Source organism: Drosophila sechellia, chromosome 2L, assembly GCF_004382195.2.
Source record: "Drosophila sechellia strain sech25 chromosome 2L, ASM438219v1, whole genome shotgun sequence".
Lineage (NCBI taxonomy): Eukaryota > Metazoa > Arthropoda > Insecta > Diptera > Drosophilidae > Drosophila > Drosophila sechellia.
This window is the reverse complement of record NC_045949.1, coordinates 20,666,184-20,686,414: the sequence shown is the minus strand read 5'-3', so window position 1 is coordinate 20,686,414 and position 20,231 is coordinate 20,666,184. Positions and strand designations below refer to the sequence as shown.

Genomic DNA, 20,231 nt, shown 5'->3' with positions numbered 1-20,231 from the left:
TTTATCATTAGCAGTCCACGCAAGTATATTTAGGTAGGTAGGTTCCAGAATACGTCCCACTCCGGTTATTGGCTACTGTGTTCTGAGTTGTCTCCGTGCCTCCCCTTGGGTCTGGTCTGGTAATTAGAGTTCCTTCTCCCTTCTAATGCATCTTCAAATCTACGTCAGCATAGTAAATCTACTTGTTTCAACTATTCCTAGTTTTTACTTGGGATTTGAGCACGTTCATAATGCTTGGTTAGCTCAATCCTAGTCATACACTCAAATTCCACACTGAAGATATTGCAAATCTCTCGCTCGTTCAAACATGATCCATTGGTTATCTATATCTTTATCTTTCTCGTTCGTAAATGTTTACAAAAATAATTTTAAGTTTCATAACTCTGTCCGTTTTACTGTCAAACACCAGTTACTTCATTTGTGTATATTTCATAGTTAGGGTAAGCTTAAGTTTTGCTCAACTGTATCTGCGAAGTAACCTTGTTTTGAAACTAGTTATAAGGGGGCTGGAGTAATACAACAAGATGTAAGATCTCATAGAGAAGGCTATAGAAAATCTGTTGTTTTATAACCTGCTTTAAAGCACTTTTCAGCACCGTTTCCAAATCATACAGTTCATACAGAGCTCATTGCCGTTCCCAAAACACTTTCGAAATACTCCTAAACTTTATTTATAATGATGAATGATGCAAGTTTACCGACAGTTCCAGCTGAGACAAACTTTACTGCATTATTTTTCGATCTGACTCTGCGGCTATACAGAAATTAATTGCTTTAAACTCTTTAATAACTAAGACTAAAATTGAACTAAACTAATCAAGCGCTTAAGTACTGCTTGCAACATATACTCGCAATGTGATTTCCAGTTAGCACATTTTGTCTAAATTACAAATAAAGAAATAAACGTTAGTTGTACGCTTAACATGAACTTTGGCTACGCTGTGTTAATTATTACACAATTCACAATTATCTTGCTTGCTATTTTGGAACACATCAGCTGAAATCACTAAATTATTTTTTGGATATATATGTTTGTGGTACATAATAACAATTGATCGGAACTAAACACAAAACTGGAAGTTAAAAATCTTAAAAAGCGACTTAAACGATCAAGAGAAATTAATTAAGTTATTCATATCTGGTGTTATATACAATTTTTGCTACTCCCTTATCTTAACATTTGTCCGATTCATGTGTTAATATAGTTATAAAGCTTTTTGGTCTAAACCTTATTTTGAAACTATTTTGCAACGTTTTTTCAACTTTTGGCTTACAAACTAGGTCATTTAAATGTGAAGTTAGCAGTTAGTTAGTAGAACATCTCATACGGGAATAGGCGCAGCCGCAAACTTTTTGAATTGTTTGATGGTGGTGCTGACACCGATGGCTCATCATCCTCCAGATCCTCTACGTCGCCATACGTGTTTGATACTCAAATGATGCTTTCGTCGTTGTTGCGGGTCAGCCGAATACTTGTCGTGGTGGTAGTGGCGGTGTTTGCTTCTGACCCGGATCCTGGACTAGATCCCGGTCTTCTGCCCGTGGCCGGTGTTGTAAAAGTGGTGACCACAATGTTCTCGTCATCGTAGGAATCGAAGTCCTCGTCCTCATCATCATCGTTCTCATCGGAGTCGGTTTCGGAGTCCTCGTAGTCCAACAGTGCCTTGGTCACCTGGTTCTTCCGGCCCGCCTGGGTCACGCCTGTACCGCCCACCGCCCCGGCGTTCATACGCCGGATCTGGGCACGAGGCGTGTTGGATGGGCGTGGCAGGAGCGGTTCCCTACCGCTCATTCGCATCAAAAGCTCGCTGTTCGCTCCGCCGGCTGTGGACAACGGTGCTCCGTCCCATTCATCGGAGTCCGCCGGCTCGCACAAGGACTTGGAGTGTCCATGCTGGTACGACGACTCCTCTGGTATTGTGTCTCTGTTGGTGGTGGTGTCGTGAGGAGTGTGCGGTGGTTGTAGGTGGTTGGTGGTTGGTTATCGATGGTGGGATGATGTGAAGAGAAGGAGTAGAAAGTTAATGTTAAAGTTGTGATCAATTTTGGCAAATGATTTCGTTTGGATATTCGTATGGTTTAATGTTAGCATGAGAGGCTACAGCTAAATTAGCTATTTATATTTATATAAAAAACTTTGTAAAAAAAGATAGCATTAAATATAATAAAATAAATTAAATATATTTTGGGCACTAAATCAAAGCAAATTAAAATGGAACAGGAAGATGGTAGGAGGGTTATAAGGAAGACATGTTTAAGGCACAGTATAACAGTTCTACTTTACATTCAAATTTTTGCACTACTGTTCTTAATAAATACAATACAATTTCTTTGAGTCCGCCGTTTGGATTTTTGTTGCAATTTAAGATTACGTAAAAAATTGGGATTAGCACACAGAAGAGTGTGGGTGTTAATTGGGCTCGATTGTTAGTTGTGCTGAGCCCAGGCACTGTGTTATATGTATAACACTTTGGAAGGATACTTTGTCTAATACTTACACATAGTTCGTGTGATTAAAGCCGTTTAAAGATACACTTTAGGCATAGAAATTGTGTCTAGGGAAAGTTATCACAGGTGCTCTCAATTGTATAACAGTTTGGTGTCAGTGTGTGCGTGTAGAAATATGGTGTGTGTTTGTGCATTTAGTGTACAGTTTAGCTAGTTAATTGCTCTGGCTCTGTGCTCGTTTCGGATTTGATTAATCAGATTCAATTGAGACGCCGCTAAAAAATATAATTTTTCATCAAATTGTTTACCAATGTAGTTGGTTTATAAACCGTTATTAGTTAGGATTTAGTTTGAATTTTGTTTCGGGTTTTTTTGGGTTCGAAATATTCACAAACAAAAAACACACCACAAAGGTATTACGTAATATCTTTCATTAATTGTTAACCTTTTTTTTAGAAATTGCTTTGCATAGTCTTGGGTATTGTGTTATATAATAAGATTGGAAAAGGCGGGGTGCTAATTAGGGACATATTGCATACATAACGGTTATATAAATAATACGAAAAAGCATATAAAAGACATAAAAACGGAGTGCAATCACAAAAATCAATGGAAAAAAAGAAATAATTAGGTCGTACTACAGTCGTATACTTGTTTTATTACTGTACTAGGACTGTTATACAAAAAATGGGGACTAGTCTATAAAACTGCAAACGTAATGTAACAACTCCAGTAACCCAGCATACTTCTTCCAATGCAAAATACGATTGCCTGCCACTGAGTCAAGCGGTCACACATCACCAATTAACAACATCCTAATTTCGGAGTAATTTATGTACAGTTGGGAAAAGGTCGAAAGTTGTTGGAGATCAGAAATCTGTTTTGAGTCAGTGCAAGAAATAAAGTTTGAAGCCAATGCAAGATTATTATCATCGAAATCGATTCAAGAACAGGAAATCAATTTCAGCTTAGATGAAAAGACATAGGGCTAGCAAAGTTTATCCTACGGGCTAAAGACTGTTACTCTACAATGATATGCACTGATCTGTGGCTCTATGTACAGTACTCATATATCGTGTATATATATAGTTAGTGTTTTTGGAATCGAGAGTTATCATATGCCAGCATACGCGGTATTTGGGAATTGTCTTTGTTTTTACAGAGTATCGAAATTCGTTAGTGGCCGGTTTGGTTGCTCAAGACATTGTGGTATCGTTTCAGTTTTAGATCTTTACTTCGCATGGTACGTATATGTGGCGCTGTCCTCCGATTTCGGGGAGGTTGGCGTTGAGTTTGTGGCGCTGGCTGATGTTGTATCTGTTGAATTGTTGGTGTTGTTGTTCTTGGTGGTTGATGTGCTTGTTGGTTTTACTGTAGTTGTTGTTGTTGTTGAAGTAGTAGGAGGTGGAGGAGAAGGGCTTGGAATCATGGCTGACCCTAGTAAGTTAGTTGCTCCCGGACTAAATTGCAAAATTCTACTGGGCCTTCGTCCAGTTGCAATGAGTCTGTAAAATAATCATCACAATAAAAGACACAGACGCGGCTCAACTACACAATATCCACATACACTGAATAGGGGTTTTTGAAGTATAGAACTGCAATGTGAGCAACGCTTTTTACTTTGCGACAAAGGGTGCAACATAAGACAGGAATTGGATAAGTTGGCGGGAAGAGTAAGCGGGAAGATTATGTAAGAAGCTGGGAAAATGCTCTTCAAATCATTTTCTAATGAAAAACTAAGAAAGGTTAGCCCGGCAGGCAGGTTTTGACGTGAAAGCTGTAGGTCTAGATCACTTGCCATCATTGGCTATGGATCAGTTTAGGATCATTATTTAAATTCAATGAAAATGACAGTTTAGGAATCGAATCAATGAAAATTTGTACTACTTTTAAACAAATAAGAGCGGGAAAGTACGAAAGCAAATAAAATATATATAGCTAAGCTACTGAATAAATTTTTAAATTTGAAGGTAAGTCAATGACAAATCATAGTGTTATACATATTAGTAAGCTATTAGTGTACAGGCGTAAAATGAAGAAAATACAACTGAAATGGGTCTTATACTAGCACTTTGAGAGAATTCACAGGATACCGCCTGCATCCGTCTCAGTATTTATATCAATTTATATTTGTTCGCGATTTGCCATTAGAATTTATATTTCTGAAATTCTAACAAAATGTGACATTTAAATTGATATTTTAGGATTTTTCCCAAGACAAATTTAATTCAGAGTTACGCTTTCAAAATATTACTCCTTTAAATTTCAGGATATTAATATAAGGCTAAATCAAAGACACTAGACACTGGAGCCACCTCTGGAGCCACGCCGAAAAAATCGTGTGCCCAAAAATCGTATGGCGATACGCATCTTGTTATTCTAGTGCCTTTGGCTAAGTATGTAAAGTATGGCTAAAGTATGTATATGACCCATTTCAGTCTGATTGAAAACACAAACAACGAGATAATTTTTGCACAAACCATGAAGATTAAGAGTAATGTGCGCAGACTTTTGGTGTCTGACGAAGTGGACATGGAACTTACCCGCTTAGCTCCAGCATGGAGCCCCTGCGAACGTTACGCCGGTGACTGGCCGTAACCGGAAATGGGCCGGAGTGACCGTCCGGACCTAGCTGATGCGCTCCGGCACCCAGCGAGCTGGAGGAGATCGACTGGGAGCGCTTGTCTAGCCGCGGATTGTGCATGGACGTCGATGGAGCGTTGGAAGGTTGGCTGGACATGGGCACCACCATCGTGTCGGAGCCACTGGCTGCCGAGTCCATGGCTCCTGTGCTGCCGATGCCAACGCTCCCGGCCTTCGAGCTGGAACTCTCACGGCGAAAGAGACCTATGACGGACTTGGGCTGTTTAGGCTTGTTTATACCACCTTTGTTGCGGGATCGTTGTACGCGTTTTCGGTGGTTTTTACAGGGAGTTCGTGTGATGTATCGTGTGGCACGTTGTGGGTGGGTGGTGGGTGTAGAAGTGGGCAACAGTTATCGGGGGAAACCAATGCGGGGAAAAGAGAGAAAGAAATAGGAATATTTTAGGAAACTCCCAACGAAATGAACAACAAATCAGTAAAGACACATAAAAACTGGGTGCAATTTTTCCATCGGATATAAGTAAGCATTTATATCGATATATCACTTGTGGTCAAAATACAAATATGTAAGCTATTTACATTTAGACAATCAAAAGCCATATTGATATTTTATTGGGCTTACACAGAAAACAAACTTTGCGAAACTTTGTTGTTTAAATATAATTTTGACGCGTCTGAATTTACAAGGTATTAAATACAGATTTAACTAATTTAAATTCGTCATTTAACATGGTACCTAAACATTTTCCAAAGCCAACTAGCTCCGCTTTTTTTCTGTGTTTTTCTGTGGTTTTTTCCAATTCACAAAGAGTAATAAACTGAGGACATAAATATTCAATACAGAAAGAAGAATCTTAGAAGAGCCCTCTCATAACTATTTCGAAGTTCTTGTGTGAATGTCAACTTTTCCCACCGAGTTATTGTCACAAAAAATAGTGGTTTATGTGGGTATGCATACATTACCTAGGAATGTTGCACTGGGGGAATTGTAGGCCAAGTACTCCTTGTTGGAGGCCCAAGCGGGAAACTCGTTCTGCTGCACTGCATCCGTGCATTCGTCGCCCTGCCTTTTCCACGGCAACTGGGATTCCGTGGCGGTGGGCGTGGCCACACGTCTTTCTCCGTCGGATTCGCGGGACAGATTTCGATCCTCCTCGGGAATGGGATGTTCGGCCACTAGATCAAACACAAATTTCGGGAAATATGAATGCATGGAAATGTTTGTATTTTAGGGAAAAATAAAACTATTGGCTTTGCATTGCATGCAGCATACAGTTTCAACTGCTGTTTTGGTTTTTAGCTGTCGATTGCTTTGTGGTTGGCCAATTCAGAGTATATTGTCAACATATTTTAAACTCAAGCGTAGCTAATGAGACAAGGAATACGTCAAAGGGCAAAAGACAAACAAGGTGCACTTAACTGAAGACAAATCAGGCTTCACAAAACGAAATTAAAATCATTACTTTTCCTTGGCGACAGATTGATTTACATAACATGGGTCGACCTAAGAAGGGCCACTGAAGCTGATGGTAAATATTTTGCGATTTCGTAGTGAGCTTTTAGAACAATTTATGTGTTGCCGAAAAGGTGATATTTCAATATAGAGTTGAATGCTCCGAGGACCATTTCTTGAAAAACATCCACCAGTATGTCATAAGTCGAAACACACAATAAATTCGATTTAAGGGGTCAAAATATAAAATACAAAACAGAAATTTGGTCATGCACAAAAATGCCATGCTCTGTTTCGACGCTTCTTCTGGTTCAGAAATTTGTAGTAACAAATTGTTTTAGGTAAGTCAAAGAAGCTAAATGCAGGTTATTTCGAGCTTTGCCAATAACAACTTCCAACTGCATTCAAGGACTAGAACTATCTACCAATCAATGGCAATGGTCGTCTACGAGTAAATTTACGTTAACGACGCACAAATAAAATGTAATGATTACTAATTGTATGGGCAGCTACGTTTAGGCAACACTAAGCACGTCTAATAAGTTGGGAATGGAAATCAAGGAATTAGAATTCATCGCGTTGGGAAAATAATTATAATAAATGATTAACTGAAATCGGAATAAGTGACAGAAAAGTCGACAGAATCGCGCAGAGCTGAATAAGTTAGATTGAACCAAGTTTAAGACACTTTTAAGAACACGCAATGCTGTGAAATGTATGGGTGAGTAGGTGAGATTTTCGTGGACTCTGGAGATAAGTTACATTTAAGTTTAGATTCAAAGTCATGTTAAGGCGACAGGCTTTGCTTGATAATGACCCCTTTTCAAAGTATCTCTTTACCGGGTAAAGCCCACAAATACTTATTAATGATTTGACTTTTAAAGGTAGTAAGCTATAAATGTTGGTAATAGGAAGCAATTTCTTTTGAAGCCTTAAAAATGTATTGAACGTCGGAAAAATATCAAAGATGTTAATACCATGAATCTAAGCACGCAAATGATCGAGAAGTGAGCTATATTATATATCATTCAAAACGATTGTTGCAGATGTCGTGGCTGTTTTGATCTGTTTGAGGGTGGAATGGTTGCTCTGAATATGATGTCTTTACCAATGCTCTGGTATGAACGATCCCGCCGCCACGGCAATATCAATTCGGCGGCCGTGGGCCCAATGGCCTGTTCCGGAGACTCTATATCTGTGTCCGGATTGTCGTCGGCCTTGGGCGCATAGTGCTGGACGACGATACGGGCCTTGGAGGCATCGAAACCCGGCAGGTTTTGGATGTGGGCTATCAGGGAATTGTTATTGGCACGATCCGAGTCAGCTAATCGTAATTTTTTGTAATCATTTTTTGTGTTTATATATTTTTTTTGCGCCCAGCAACATTTGTTTCGATTTGTGTGTTGGTTTTTTTGAAGTGATTGGTTTTCGAAATAATTGGAAAGGCATAAAACAAGAAAAATATGTAGAAAGTTCGTTGTTATAGCTTTTATTAGGTTCTCCTTAAGGGGTAAGATAAAAACAAATGCAAGAATACATTAAAAACTAAATCAATAAACAGAAAGTGGACAGGACTAGCAAAGCTCTTCCCAGAAAAATATTATTTGGCCTCAAATCTGTGTTATTCAATTCGTTTGATAATACCTTCTACAGAAACCGTGTTACGCTACTCAGCTAGTCGATTTATGTACACATACTCGTACAATCTTTAAAGATTTCGTTCTTTACAGGCAAAAATGATGGCATTTTTGTGTGAACAAAACAAACAAGGTGGGCGGCAAACAGGATATACGGATGTATGGAAATATTCAGACATTGCCATACGACTGCTGACAATGTAGAGAAAAGAGGTTCACACAGAGCAGGAGAAACAAGGATATACATATGAACATTTACAGAGAAGGGGGCAGATAACCATAACCATCTAGGGGCTGCCTATGCTCTATGTAGACAACCTCCTTACTCAAAAGTTAGTTGAAAGAAAAAAAAATGGGTTTACAAATAGAAATGGGTTACGGGCGTAATGAGAACACTTACGTGATGATTTGGCGGTGAAGGTCAGGCCATCATCCCAATCGTCGCTCGGGTTAACAACATTGATCTCGTTGGGATTCTGTTGGCACTCCTCGGCTGTTTCATTAAGCACATTGTTAATATAGTCTTTGTATGGTTCGGAATGAGTAAACAAACAATCGGGCAAGTCAGGATAATTTTGAGTGTGTGTTGCAGGTTGGGTTATTGATTTCGATTAGTGCACAAATTTCGAGTTTGGTTTTTGGCCAAATGTGTGAGGTTTTTTGGCATCAGTTGGAAGGAAGCGCGATGCAGGGAAGAAAGAGAAGGATTCGGATGAAATTAAATTAGTTACCAAATTAATACCAACTTTTTTAATTTTTTCCTTTTGAAATCGATTTTGATAGTAGGTTTAAAGGAGCTCATAAAATTATTAATTACTTGTACACGGAAAAGAAATAAGAAGACATGCAGGTAACGCAATGACATGGTTTTGCCAAATCACCTAACAAACTCCTCCTCATGAAGAACATAAATTAATTAAAAAAAAAAATGAAAACTTGCTTTTAGTGGGGTGCTTAACAAGAAAACTAAAAGTATCGTTAATTAGGTTAGTATGACGCATGAAACTTTACTGGGAACTTAAAATGTACTTCAATTTTCACTACAAACTAAGAATCGCACGAAACTAGACAGCGAAGTCGGATCATTGTACAATGAGAAACTTAATGAAAATAATAAGAACTTAATGATCGTTAGCTCTACGAACTGATTCGAGTTAAACTTTACGGACATTTTTTCATTTTTTGCTGTTCGATTGTATAAAAATTTGTTGCTGATTTTAGCGTCATTTACCTATTTCTAATCTACGATATTTGTTAAGTGAATTGTGAGTATGTCTTTTTCTGTAAGATTTTTTTCGTGAATGGTTTGAACTCGATTCCGTACCATTGGTGAGCTGCTTAGTGGTGCCGTTCTGTTGAAAGTCATGGAACGAGACATGATTCTGCTTAACGTTCTCCTTGGCCTCCTGTGGACAGGGACGGTATCCATTAAAATAGAATTCTTCGAGTACTAAATAAATGAAGTCGCTCACCTTGTTGCTGGCACCACGTTTGCTGCGTTTGTGATGTTTTCGATCATTAAACATCCGCCTGAAGTTCATTTGCATCTTGTAATTGACCTGCAAGAGAGCAACATTTGGGTTAGCCTTTTTTTCAACTGATATGCAAATGGCGGAAGCGAGTTTCTGGTGTTTTGGGTGGACAGGTACTCACCTGGGTGGACAAATCTCTGTCATCTACTGCGTGTCGGCTATAACTAAGACGACGGTGCTGTAAAAACATCGATGGGGCAAATTAATATCGAAATCATAAATTGGCAGTACAATGACGTAAGTAGACAGAAGTGGCCTTGCAGGTTACTTAGGTTGCCAGATAAGACAGTTACATTTTAATAAATTGAATATATGTTACGATTAATTGCATTTAACTAACGTGAACGTGAACTGAGTAACTTTTAACGGCTTTCAATAAACATTTTTACACCTTACGAATAGAGATTAATATCTATTAGGTGCTGGGCCTAAATTTTATTCCTTTCAAGTGCTTAGGATGTACGAGACGTTATGGTGAACTCAGCGAATGCTGACAAACAGAATAAATTAGTAATCTATGGAGCTTGAACAATGAGAACTCAGTAAAAGTAAAAGATATAAAAAAAAATTAAAGTAATCTTGGAAAATTTTAACAAATTTCTGCATAATGGTTAATAATTTCAATTATTATATGGCTAAGATTTCCATTATTATTTACCATTATGCAGAAATTTGTTACAATTTTTCATGATTACTTTCATGATGTAAGATTTCAATGATATATTCACGATTATAAACCAATTTGACTTATTTATTTAATAACCATAAATTAAGATTTGATCTCATAAATAAAATTAAAATTTGAGAATTTATTAATAAACATTCACATTCTGCATAGACACAAATATTAGTAATCTTGATAATTGAAAAATTTATTAATTAGATCTAAATAAAACCAAGCAAGTCCTTTGACATTATTGATAATAGTTGTCATAAAATGTTGGCCAAATAATTATTAGCACTAGAAACTGATTAGTTAACTTTTACAATTTGTCAAGTACAGCATACAATAAAAAAAAACTACATATATTTTATTGTATCGTTAATGTTTATCGTTTTTTATACAATATAAAAAAAATTGTTTTCCGAAGAACGGAAAGTTATTTAAATTGAATTATTATTATTAAATAATTAAATCCTAAAACTGTCCAATGTTTAAATAAATTTTTAAAACGCCGTAGCTCATTATTACTTTTACTTAAAGTTGCAAAGCATTTGAGGTCTTTCAGTTTCAATAGCTTAGCATAATTTAATATAAAATAACACCAATACAGACAAACAACGTGTAACATTTAAACGAACAAGTTTTATTAGTTAATTCGAAAGGAGTTTATGTAAATTAACCAGGAAACAGACCAAATTAATTTAAACAAAAAACCAATGAACCAATTTATTCGTACCATTTGTATTGAGGCCTTTATCGCAATATTGAAATTTTTATTTTTGATTGGTTAAGCACACGAAAATTTGAAGCAGTTTTGAATTATTTAAACACGTTGTCGAGTAGTTGATGTTGAGTATCGGAACAACGGGAAAGAAATTAAATAAACGATTAATCACAAGTATATCTATATAGAAATATGTCTATAGTTATCAAATATGTGTACGAGTATATGCAGCCAAAAATATTTATATTTAGAGCCAGAAGCGAAGAGTGTGAGAAACTAAATGCCCATAGTACAAAACGAAAAGAAATATCGATTGTGAAGTTACAGTATAACATTGCATAAACACTCTTTAGTGACTACTATAGAGCGAAGAGGTGGAGATATAGATCAGCAGATATAGAGTATCAATTTAAAGAAATAACTTTTGGGCTGTGATAATCTTGGGGGCTTAAAGGTAAATCTGATTGCTATAGATTATCCAACCAAGAGTTTATTGTTACAAAACGTGAATTGCAAATGAAGTGATAAATATACGCCCAACACATACCCTTCTATAAGGCTTCAGTTCTTCGGCCAAAAGATGATGGATCCTGGCATCGGTCAGATCCTTCTTGGATGGATTATAATCCAGCTCAGCCATGTCCAGATTACGGGAACAGGTATTGTCTAGATTTGTCAGACTGGGACTGAAGAATAGTTTACAAAAGTATCAGTACAAGTTTATCAAAGATCCGAGAGTGAGAGAGAGAGAGAGAGAGTAGATTTTAGATTTAAGTAAAAACTAAAGAAGTGGTTAAACGAATTTTAGATATACGAAGACATTGATGTACACTCAATGATTTAAAAAGAGGTGTTTCACAAAAATAAATTATATTACGAGTTTACCTAGAAACGACAAACTACTAAATATTTTTAAAGCTTCCCTATTTAAGAAGCTTCAAAACACTTGTGTGACACCACTGGTTGCTTTGTGTTCAGTTTGTTAGCTGTCAATTTGGTTAAACAAAAGTTTTGTGCAATTCATGCTCAAGTCGGAGTATATTAACTACATCAATTTCGAATTTATTCGAACTCATGCAATATACGATCGTTTTGGTGTGAGTACAGGCAAGAAATCATTCAATCCAAAATTCGTTTACCAGGTGGTGTATATGGTTGGCGGTGCCCACCTGCCGCCAATATAGTTATTGGTATAATTCCGGAAAAGGGCGCTCATCGACTCGGTTCCCGTCATCTGGCCAATAGTGGATGGATTTCGCCTCATAACTTCCATAGCATCGCGCATTGTCAGTTTGGAGTACGTCTCGATGATCTTCGGCTCAGCTCCCTATGTTAGATTGGAAATCAACAAAAATAAATCGGTACAAGATCGACTTGACTTTTATTCATGTTCTTATTACTAAATCTTATCATTCATGTTTCTTAAAGGGTTCATTCTGGAAGATATACTTGAGTTACGACGTTGCCTACGGCTCTTTTCATCTGCATTTGATGCACTCGGCCTTCTAATCTGGTTCAATGCTCGCTCATAGCTTTGCATGGGAATGTGGTCCAATAAATGCAATTCATTAATTTCCTAATGGCAGTTAGGGGGTATAGATTTAGATTTAGAGATTTCATATTCTGGAAGACCTAACCGTTCTAACCCCATCTAAAAACTTAGATGTAAAAATACCTTAAGATCTCTGATCAGCAGCGGGCGAATGAAGCGATTGTCGAAACGCTTAAACTTATCACGCACGTTGTAGTTGCCCGTCTTGCCCACTATATCCTCAATTCCAGCCATCAAGTGATCCATGAACTGTAATATATTAAACTTTGGTAACCAATCCATGTGCCTTAGTACTGTGTAAATAACTGACCCGTTCATGAATGCGCTCGTTCATGGTTGGCTTGCGCTTATTAGCGCGCTTCACATTAAGGATTTTCACCAGCGGCTTTATAGTGATTCCTTGCAGGAAGACAGTAAAGTAAATCACAGCTATTGTGGTGGTAACAAACATGTTCTTCTGCTTCACCACATTCTCGTCCACCAACAACACCAGGGCAAAGGCCACAGCACCACGCAATCCTCCGTAGGACATCACAAACTGATCCACCCGGGACAATTTGTGCAGACGGAAGCGATTGGCAAGGGCCGATAGCAAAATGACGCCTGATCGAAAATTAAATAGAATTCAATATAAACTTCGTTTTTGTACATTGTAAAATACGTACCAATGACACGAAACACTGAACAGAAGGCAATGGTCAGCACCACAAACCACGTATTCCATACGTGCATGTTGTTCACAGTGGCCACGCCTAGGAACATAAATATAATGGTCTCCGCCGAGCTGGACAACATCTTTAAGGCATATTTGACAGTCGTATGCGACTTTTGTGAAATATTCGATTCCACATAGTTTTTCATTGTGATACCACAGAAAGTGATGCTGTTGAATAAGTTGTGTTACCCAAATGGTAGAGGGTTGGTCAATTTTTTTTTACAAAACTCACGCTAAAATGCCGCTCATATGGAATATTTCCGCATTGAGATAGGCCAAGTACGCCATCACAAATATGAAAATGGGTTCTATGACACGCACGTGATCGGTGAATCGGGTCACCAAGCCAGTGAGAAAGCCCCAGATGATGCCTGAAACATTTAAATTGAAAAATATTAACAAAGACTCAAAATATTTAGGCAAAGTGTAATTAATTTTGCGAATCCGAGTCGAAGTCGTGCACTCACCTATGGCAGTGCCACCCAGTGCAACCACGAAGAAGGAACCCACACCGCTGGCGATGTCCTGGGCGATGATTTTGTCTAAGCCAATCTCATTGTAGGACTCCATCATGTGGTACATCACAACCTGGGGGACAGAAGGAAGACTCAAATTCACTTAACCATGTAGACTTGTTGACTTAATTGCCACCACCACCCGCTCACAATCGCAATCAATAAACCCATCTTACCGTGACGGCATCGTTCAGCAAGGACTCGCCAAAGACGACAATGTATAGGATCTCGTTCACGTGTATCTCCTCGAATACGGCCAATACGGCCACCGGATCCACGGCGGATATCAGTGAGGCAAAGAGAAACACGTCCATTAGACCCGGAGTCTCGCTTTCCCCGTAAATTCCCATCTTTCCGCAGGCGTACAAGGAGCCACCTTCGAGGGAGAAAAATAGTAGAGAGTATTATAAATAAAATCAGAGGAGGCAGCGGGAATGCCATCCATTTCCAGCCATCAATTTGCCGAAGTCGTTCTCAGACTTAATTAGATACTGGCCAATCGATGGCATTGACATTGCTGCAGCTTCTTGTTTTCGAAATGCATCTCCAAGTCACTTAAGTCAATTGATAAGCGTGTTCTTCCAAGAGTAATTGAATTTGCAACGACGCAAATTGAATGTTTGCAATAATATTGCTTCAATAGGCACCATTTGTGGCGCCAGTAAATGATGTAAGCTGCAAAAGCCTTCCAACGATTATATTTGTGTCTTGGAATATTTGTCGTCAATTATTTGCTTACATTTGCTTAAAATTCAAATTAGAAAAGAGTTTTTGGTAGATAGCCTCTAAATAAACAGAAATAATTACGATTTATTCTTCGGAACATCGTTATATATAAAGGGAAACCAATGACCTCCTGAGCAACTTTCTGTTTTATCTAAGGCTTACATAAAAGTTATTCGTTAAATGAACCTCAAATGAACAATTGAAGCGGAATTTACAATTTTCCAAATGAATCGCGAGAGATAAGTTAACAGCGCTGTTCACTCTGTGTTATACGAGTGTGTAGTATATAATCCAATTTGTTAAGCATAAGTAATTGGCAAGTCTGGATGTTTTGGGGGTAACTATGGCAACTCGAGCGTGTTTCCCGTGGCCCGTTTGCGGTTTTGGTCATTCATCTAACTGACGCCGGCCAACCCTTTCCACCCACCCGACGTGGTTGCCATATTCTCTTTGTTATGGCAGCATGAGCATCCACATCAATCGCATGTTTCGCTACAGACTGTGTAAATCTGGTGAAAGCGGGAATATAGCTAGGGCGGCGGCACGCCCATCGCATGTCGCCTAATTTATTGAGAAAACAATATACGGCCACTTAAACAAAAAAAAAACTTTGTTTTCCGGGGGCTACAAAAAGGCGGACTCTTTCAATTGTATTTTTCGGATGATTCAGCTTCTGTTTACTCGTCTGTATCAGGTGTCTAATTGTTGGCGTTGCTGACCTTTGTAATCGTCAACCATTTGGCAAGCACTTTTCACCAGGTGTGAATTGTTAGATTGGGGGTACTTCAAGTGATATTACATATTGTGCTTCTATTGTCAGTAGTTCGCTGTACGAATAACACATGTGAACAAGTGTGTCAATACTTGAAAGCACAAATGGTGACATTAAAAAAACTGGGAGCCTGAAAAAATTTTTATTCAAGCTTGCCAAAGATTTTTGGATGCAATTTCTTTAAAGTGAATGCTAAAATATTTTAAAAATCTGTGGCAAACAACCCTAAATAGAAGAAAATTTAATACATTTTTTCAGAATGTATAAACGTAATCTTGTTTTCTTCACTAGGAGAAATATTCTTCATTTAAGAAACCTTTTTTGACTTTAAAAAAATTACATAAAAAAAAAAGAATAGAATGGTTTAATTAAACCTCTCCTTTTTTTAATAGGCCAACCCCTCTTTATAAATACTGGTGACTATACTGGAGACTATGTATAACCCTTGTTGGCCGTTAATAAATTTAGTTCAGTTTACTCATGTTCCTGCTCCCTGACAAAGCAGACAAATTAGATGACCTCCTACAATCGACAATTCAAAACGACATCTCCATCGACCATTTTTTAGTTGACTGACTTATTCCACCACCTCTGTTTACTTGGTCATCAACTCAACGACAGCACAATTCACCCCAGGACTAGCACCGAATCCATCTCGGGTTACCGCACTCACCGATGGTAGCTATGTTGAAGATGGTTCCGACCACCGCCATCAGCAGGATGGTGCCCAGGTTGTCGAAGAACAATCTGTTGGGCATAAAGTAGCCTGCGTCCAGGATAATCGGTGGCAGCATGTAGAAGAAGAAGGTATTGGGAGTGAGCGGGGAGACGGCGACATCGGTGCAGAAATAGAGCACCACGCCTATGACCACGCCCACGACAATCAGCAGGCACGATTCCGGAAATATTAGGTGCAGTTTGGGCGTCATATGGAAACCTGAAAAATATTTCAAAATATATAAACAGTTTTGCTAGGTAAACACGATAATTTCTACAACGCAATAGCTAAAATGGCGTGGGTGGTGTAACAGAAAATAAACATAATCCATTAATTTACTAAACGCCTAGCATACAAATTACAATTTAACCTTTCGCGATAGAAATACTCACAAAGCTGCATGCATTTTCTGGGGTCCCTTTTAAAGGGTCCTTTCGAACCTTTTTAGTCAGTTTCAACCTCTTTTGTATTTCCCTCATCACCCCATGGGTTCAAGGGTACTGGTTTAATTATGCTTCGTAAACAAATCAACAATTTGTGGGTAAGTATTCGTGAAAATTTGAAAACACAATTTGGCTTTCGGTGTTTGGAATTTAAGTAACAAACTAATAGAGGACCTTAAGACGTAAGGCGGAAAAACTTCATACTTCCCGATACTACTGTATACTTAAAATCAATAATACTACGGGTGTTCATATTTTCAATTTGTTAAACTTTTGTCATGCCTTTAAAGGTTATCGGACCGCAAGAAAGTTTCGAAGAAATTCTAGTTCTTATCTGGCTGTAAACACTCCAGTCATTTCCTCGATGAGTGCGCCAAGCCTCTCATTTTACAAACGACCTTTCCTTTAGTTTGCTCTTGGCCAACTGGCATTTCCAGTGTTCTTCCGCCTTCATTTTCCTGAGCCCTTATCCAATTGCAGCAAATAAGTGCGAGCATTCGCCCACTTAAAAATAGAAAGGACATCGGAACCAAGGACCCGAAAAAGCACGGCGAGCGTCCTTGATGGAGGAAAATGGATTTTCTCTCGCCTGCAGTCAAGGTTATGGACAGGGCCACCGATAAACCTGTCTGGGGCAAAGTTAAATTGCCGACTCTGGGGCCAGTAGTAAATCAACCAAAACTGAAAGCCTTGGTAATGAAGTCTCGAGAGGCCTGAAAGCGGTCGAGAATCACGGTGAATGATTAATACATGGCCTTCGGACCAATTGTTGCTCGGGGGCAGGGTCAAGGTCCCGATTTTTGCGGCTTGTTGCACACATCCATCGAGGGGTTATGCAATGTCCTTCTGCCACGACTCGCATCCATCGGCCCACACGGTTACGTCGCCGACTTGACGCAAATCTGCATGATGGCGTAGTCGCAGGAATTACATAAACCATATTGATTTTGCCTGGCAACAGCTGAAGGAAAAACACACACCCACGCCCAGGAGCAGGCACCGAGCTTTCCTTTCACAGGAAACGGACTCGTGGCATGTCTGGCAAAACCGTATTTTCCGCTGATTATGCACTGCTAGGCCTGCTCCTTCGCTAATTAGCCGATTTTAGTGTGTCAAATAATTAAATCTTCAGCTGTAGGGCAATCATTTTGTAAGGCCAATAGTTTACTTACCGATTTTAGCTATACTGGCCGACAGGATCCAGATTCCAATGATGAACGGCGTCTTTACCCGGGCGAAGTCCACACTGGAGAGGGGATACCGCTCCATTTTGTGGCCCTCGTCGCCCTTCGCATCCTCGTCGCCGGATTTCAATGGCTCGGCACGTGGCACTCTCACCGATGGCGTTGGATCCAGCCCCACATCCACCGCATCCATGGGCGCCGACTGGCCCAGCTGGTTTTGGGCAGGAAGGAAGAGCGAAATATATCTGGCATTAGCGGTTTCTAATTGGCAAACACGGAGCGGAAAATTAATAAATGCGCGATGCAAGTAATCAATTTCCAATACCCACAAAGGCAAACATAAAATGTTTACATGGCTGTATAAGCTGCGGAATATATTATCCAGATATACTGGGTTGGGAATATCAGGGGTTCAGTTTACCGCTCGGCAACACGCCATTAAAAATTACAATGATTCTTATGGGTGACGCACTTAAACACGAATATGTCTGGCTTTGTTTTAATTTTACCGACGATTGAGTTGTCAGCGCTTTGAATTCAAAACACAAATTCGGTTGAAATGTTGATCTAGGTCAGTGAGGTAAATGCCAGAATGTTGGACATATGTTGGCCATTCAATGAATATTTAATTGAGAATTGGGTTAATCAGTTTTGCCGAGTCAGTAAACCCAGAAAGCAGTACAGGCATTTGTGCGATCAGACATTTAAAACTGACGTCAAATCATTGCTTATTAATTGCGGTCGCAGTTGGCCCCTTTGGTACAAGTTCAATGATATCTCTTTATAAAAGCTACTTGTGTCTGTCTCACAAATAAATTCTGATGGCTATATAAATCTATCTTTTATTTGAACTATGATAAGAAATCATGTGATTGCTTCTTAGATAACCATTTTCAGAGGTTGTCTGACAACTGACATGATATCAGGAAGTTGTCGCTTTTGATGTACCTTTCTACAGCTCATAAATAATAAAAAAAAGTTAAAATTATTACAGCAGTGTAGAGAATTCTCAGAGTGTTACAGAGGCTAATGGCCATTATCAGATACAACTGCAATTTTCCCAAATAAACTTGTCGATGTGGCATCACTGCAATGCAATTAAAAATATAGTTTACGACCTTTGAGGCACTGTAAATTAAGCTACACACGCTGATCAGCTTTTACATTCCAAAACATCGGTGTTCTGAAGTTTTAAAAACTCTAACTGCTCAACAAATTTTATTTTTTACGGCGAGTTATGGGAATTCGTTCGATTTAAAATTTCTTATTAAAATTGATCATAAACGTATGGTATACAATTCAATTCAATTGCCAACAATGTCTGCGCTTTTCCGTAATTGCATCTACCTAAAGGTAATGGCTGGCTTAATGGCCGTTCGGTGGGATTGTGGTTCTCGGATTTTGCCGTACTCACATTTAGCTGGGTGACCGCATCCACAATGTCCTGGCTGACCTTTCCCGGAGCCACTCCCACAGCACTCGTGTTGGGCCGCGCCTGGGCAATTCCAAGGATCAGGGCCAGGGCGCAGATGAGCAGCGTCCTTTTGCTGAACATCCCCCGCCAGTCGGAGGATGTGCAGGATGAGTTGCGTTTTGCGGGCGCTGTCTGCTCTATTCTCGTTTTGGTTTCATCTCTCGGTGGTGGAAGTGCTTCTGCATCGATTTGATTTTCACTAGTGGTTATTGCAGAAGCTTTGGTCTTGAAGAGGGATTCCGAGCTGGAGGATTTGATCCTCCAGCAAGCTCTTCGGGCCAAATTCATCTGTTGTTGCAGCGCCGGAGTGGCACTGTCGTAATCCTGCTCCGTGCGGATGCTCATTATGATCTGTTATTCACTTTTCTGATCCTGGCATGCTACAACGTACTTCTACTCAGGCAGGTTCCTTTCAGCTGCTATGTTTCTTCACCTGCCAAAAGAGAAAAAAGAAAGGAGTAAGTCAATTTTGTTAAGTTAATCTTGCCTTTTTTGTACTATCACTCTTCAAGTCGACCGACCTGCCACAATAACCAATTGAAACTGGTTAAAACCCACGGATTTCACTTGCCATGAAGCCTTCTGGCCGAAATCCATATATACCCCATTAAATCACGCATTTATATTTATCTTTGAAGCACCCGTCGGTATTGGTTAACTCTCTTTGATTTGTTGGCTCATTCTCTTCGGAGTTGCAAATAAAAATGTGCTAAAATCTAATCCCATTTTCAATTAGCTGTGTGGCACGTGATTTTCTATCAATCCAGACACAGGTGGGCGTGGATTTGATTAATCAACACTTTAAATCATTCACAATGAGCAAAATTGATGTAATGATTGCGATAAAGAATGCCAAAGGTGAGAATATGATTTACCAGTTAACAAGGATAAACAATGAGTGATAAGTAGTCGACCAGATATGTCTTTAAAACGCATAAAGATAAATTATATTAGTTGGTAAATGATTATATCTGTGCCTGCAACCTATACCTATTTCATTCATCAAAATTTTAAAAGCTCCTGGTTATTTCCGATGTTAATTGGAATAAATCCAGTTAAATTCGTTCAGG

The 20,231-nt window shown here is 39.0% G+C and overlaps 1 protein-coding gene across 26 annotated transcripts; it reads right to left on the bottom strand.

Annotated features, from left to right (window-relative positions):
• Nucleotides 1-336: 336 nt before the first annotated feature.
• LOC6618240 (sodium/hydrogen exchanger 3) lies at nt 337-19,521 on the bottom strand. Of its 26 annotated transcripts, XR_004363657.1 has the most exons (22): nt 19,102-19,521; nt 17,676-17,898; nt 16,016-16,279; nt 14,021-14,220; nt 13,797-13,917; nt 13,562-13,700; nt 13,280-13,497; nt 12,925-13,217; nt 12,738-12,863; nt 12,202-12,389; nt 11,610-11,748; nt 11,075-11,089; nt 9,796-9,852; nt 9,615-9,701; nt 9,467-9,548; nt 8,543-8,665; nt 7,614-7,829; nt 6,016-6,228; nt 4,992-5,334; nt 3,684-3,953; nt 2,499-2,723; nt 1,837-1,925 (listed from the first exon to the last, which is right to left on the bottom strand). XR_004363657.1 is itself a non-coding variant. In XM_032727385.1 (21 exons), exons 1-21 carry the CDS (start codon nt 19,504-19,506, stop codon nt 1,433-1,435), a joined length of 4,215 nt encoding a protein of 1,404 aa, XP_032583276.1. In that variant the 5' UTR covers nt 19,507-19,521; the 3' UTR covers nt 337-1,432. The 26 variants fall into 26 exon arrangements, 23 of the variants coding, with proteins under 23 accessions (XP_032583276.1, XP_032583282.1, XP_032583279.1 ...); XM_032727385.1 differs by lacking the exon at nt 2,499-2,723 and having other exon boundaries at nt 337-1,925; XM_032727391.1 differs by lacking the exon at nt 2,499-2,723 and having other exon boundaries at nt 337-1,925; nt 7,614-7,793.
• Between the last annotated feature and the right edge of the window lie 710 nt (nt 19,522-20,231).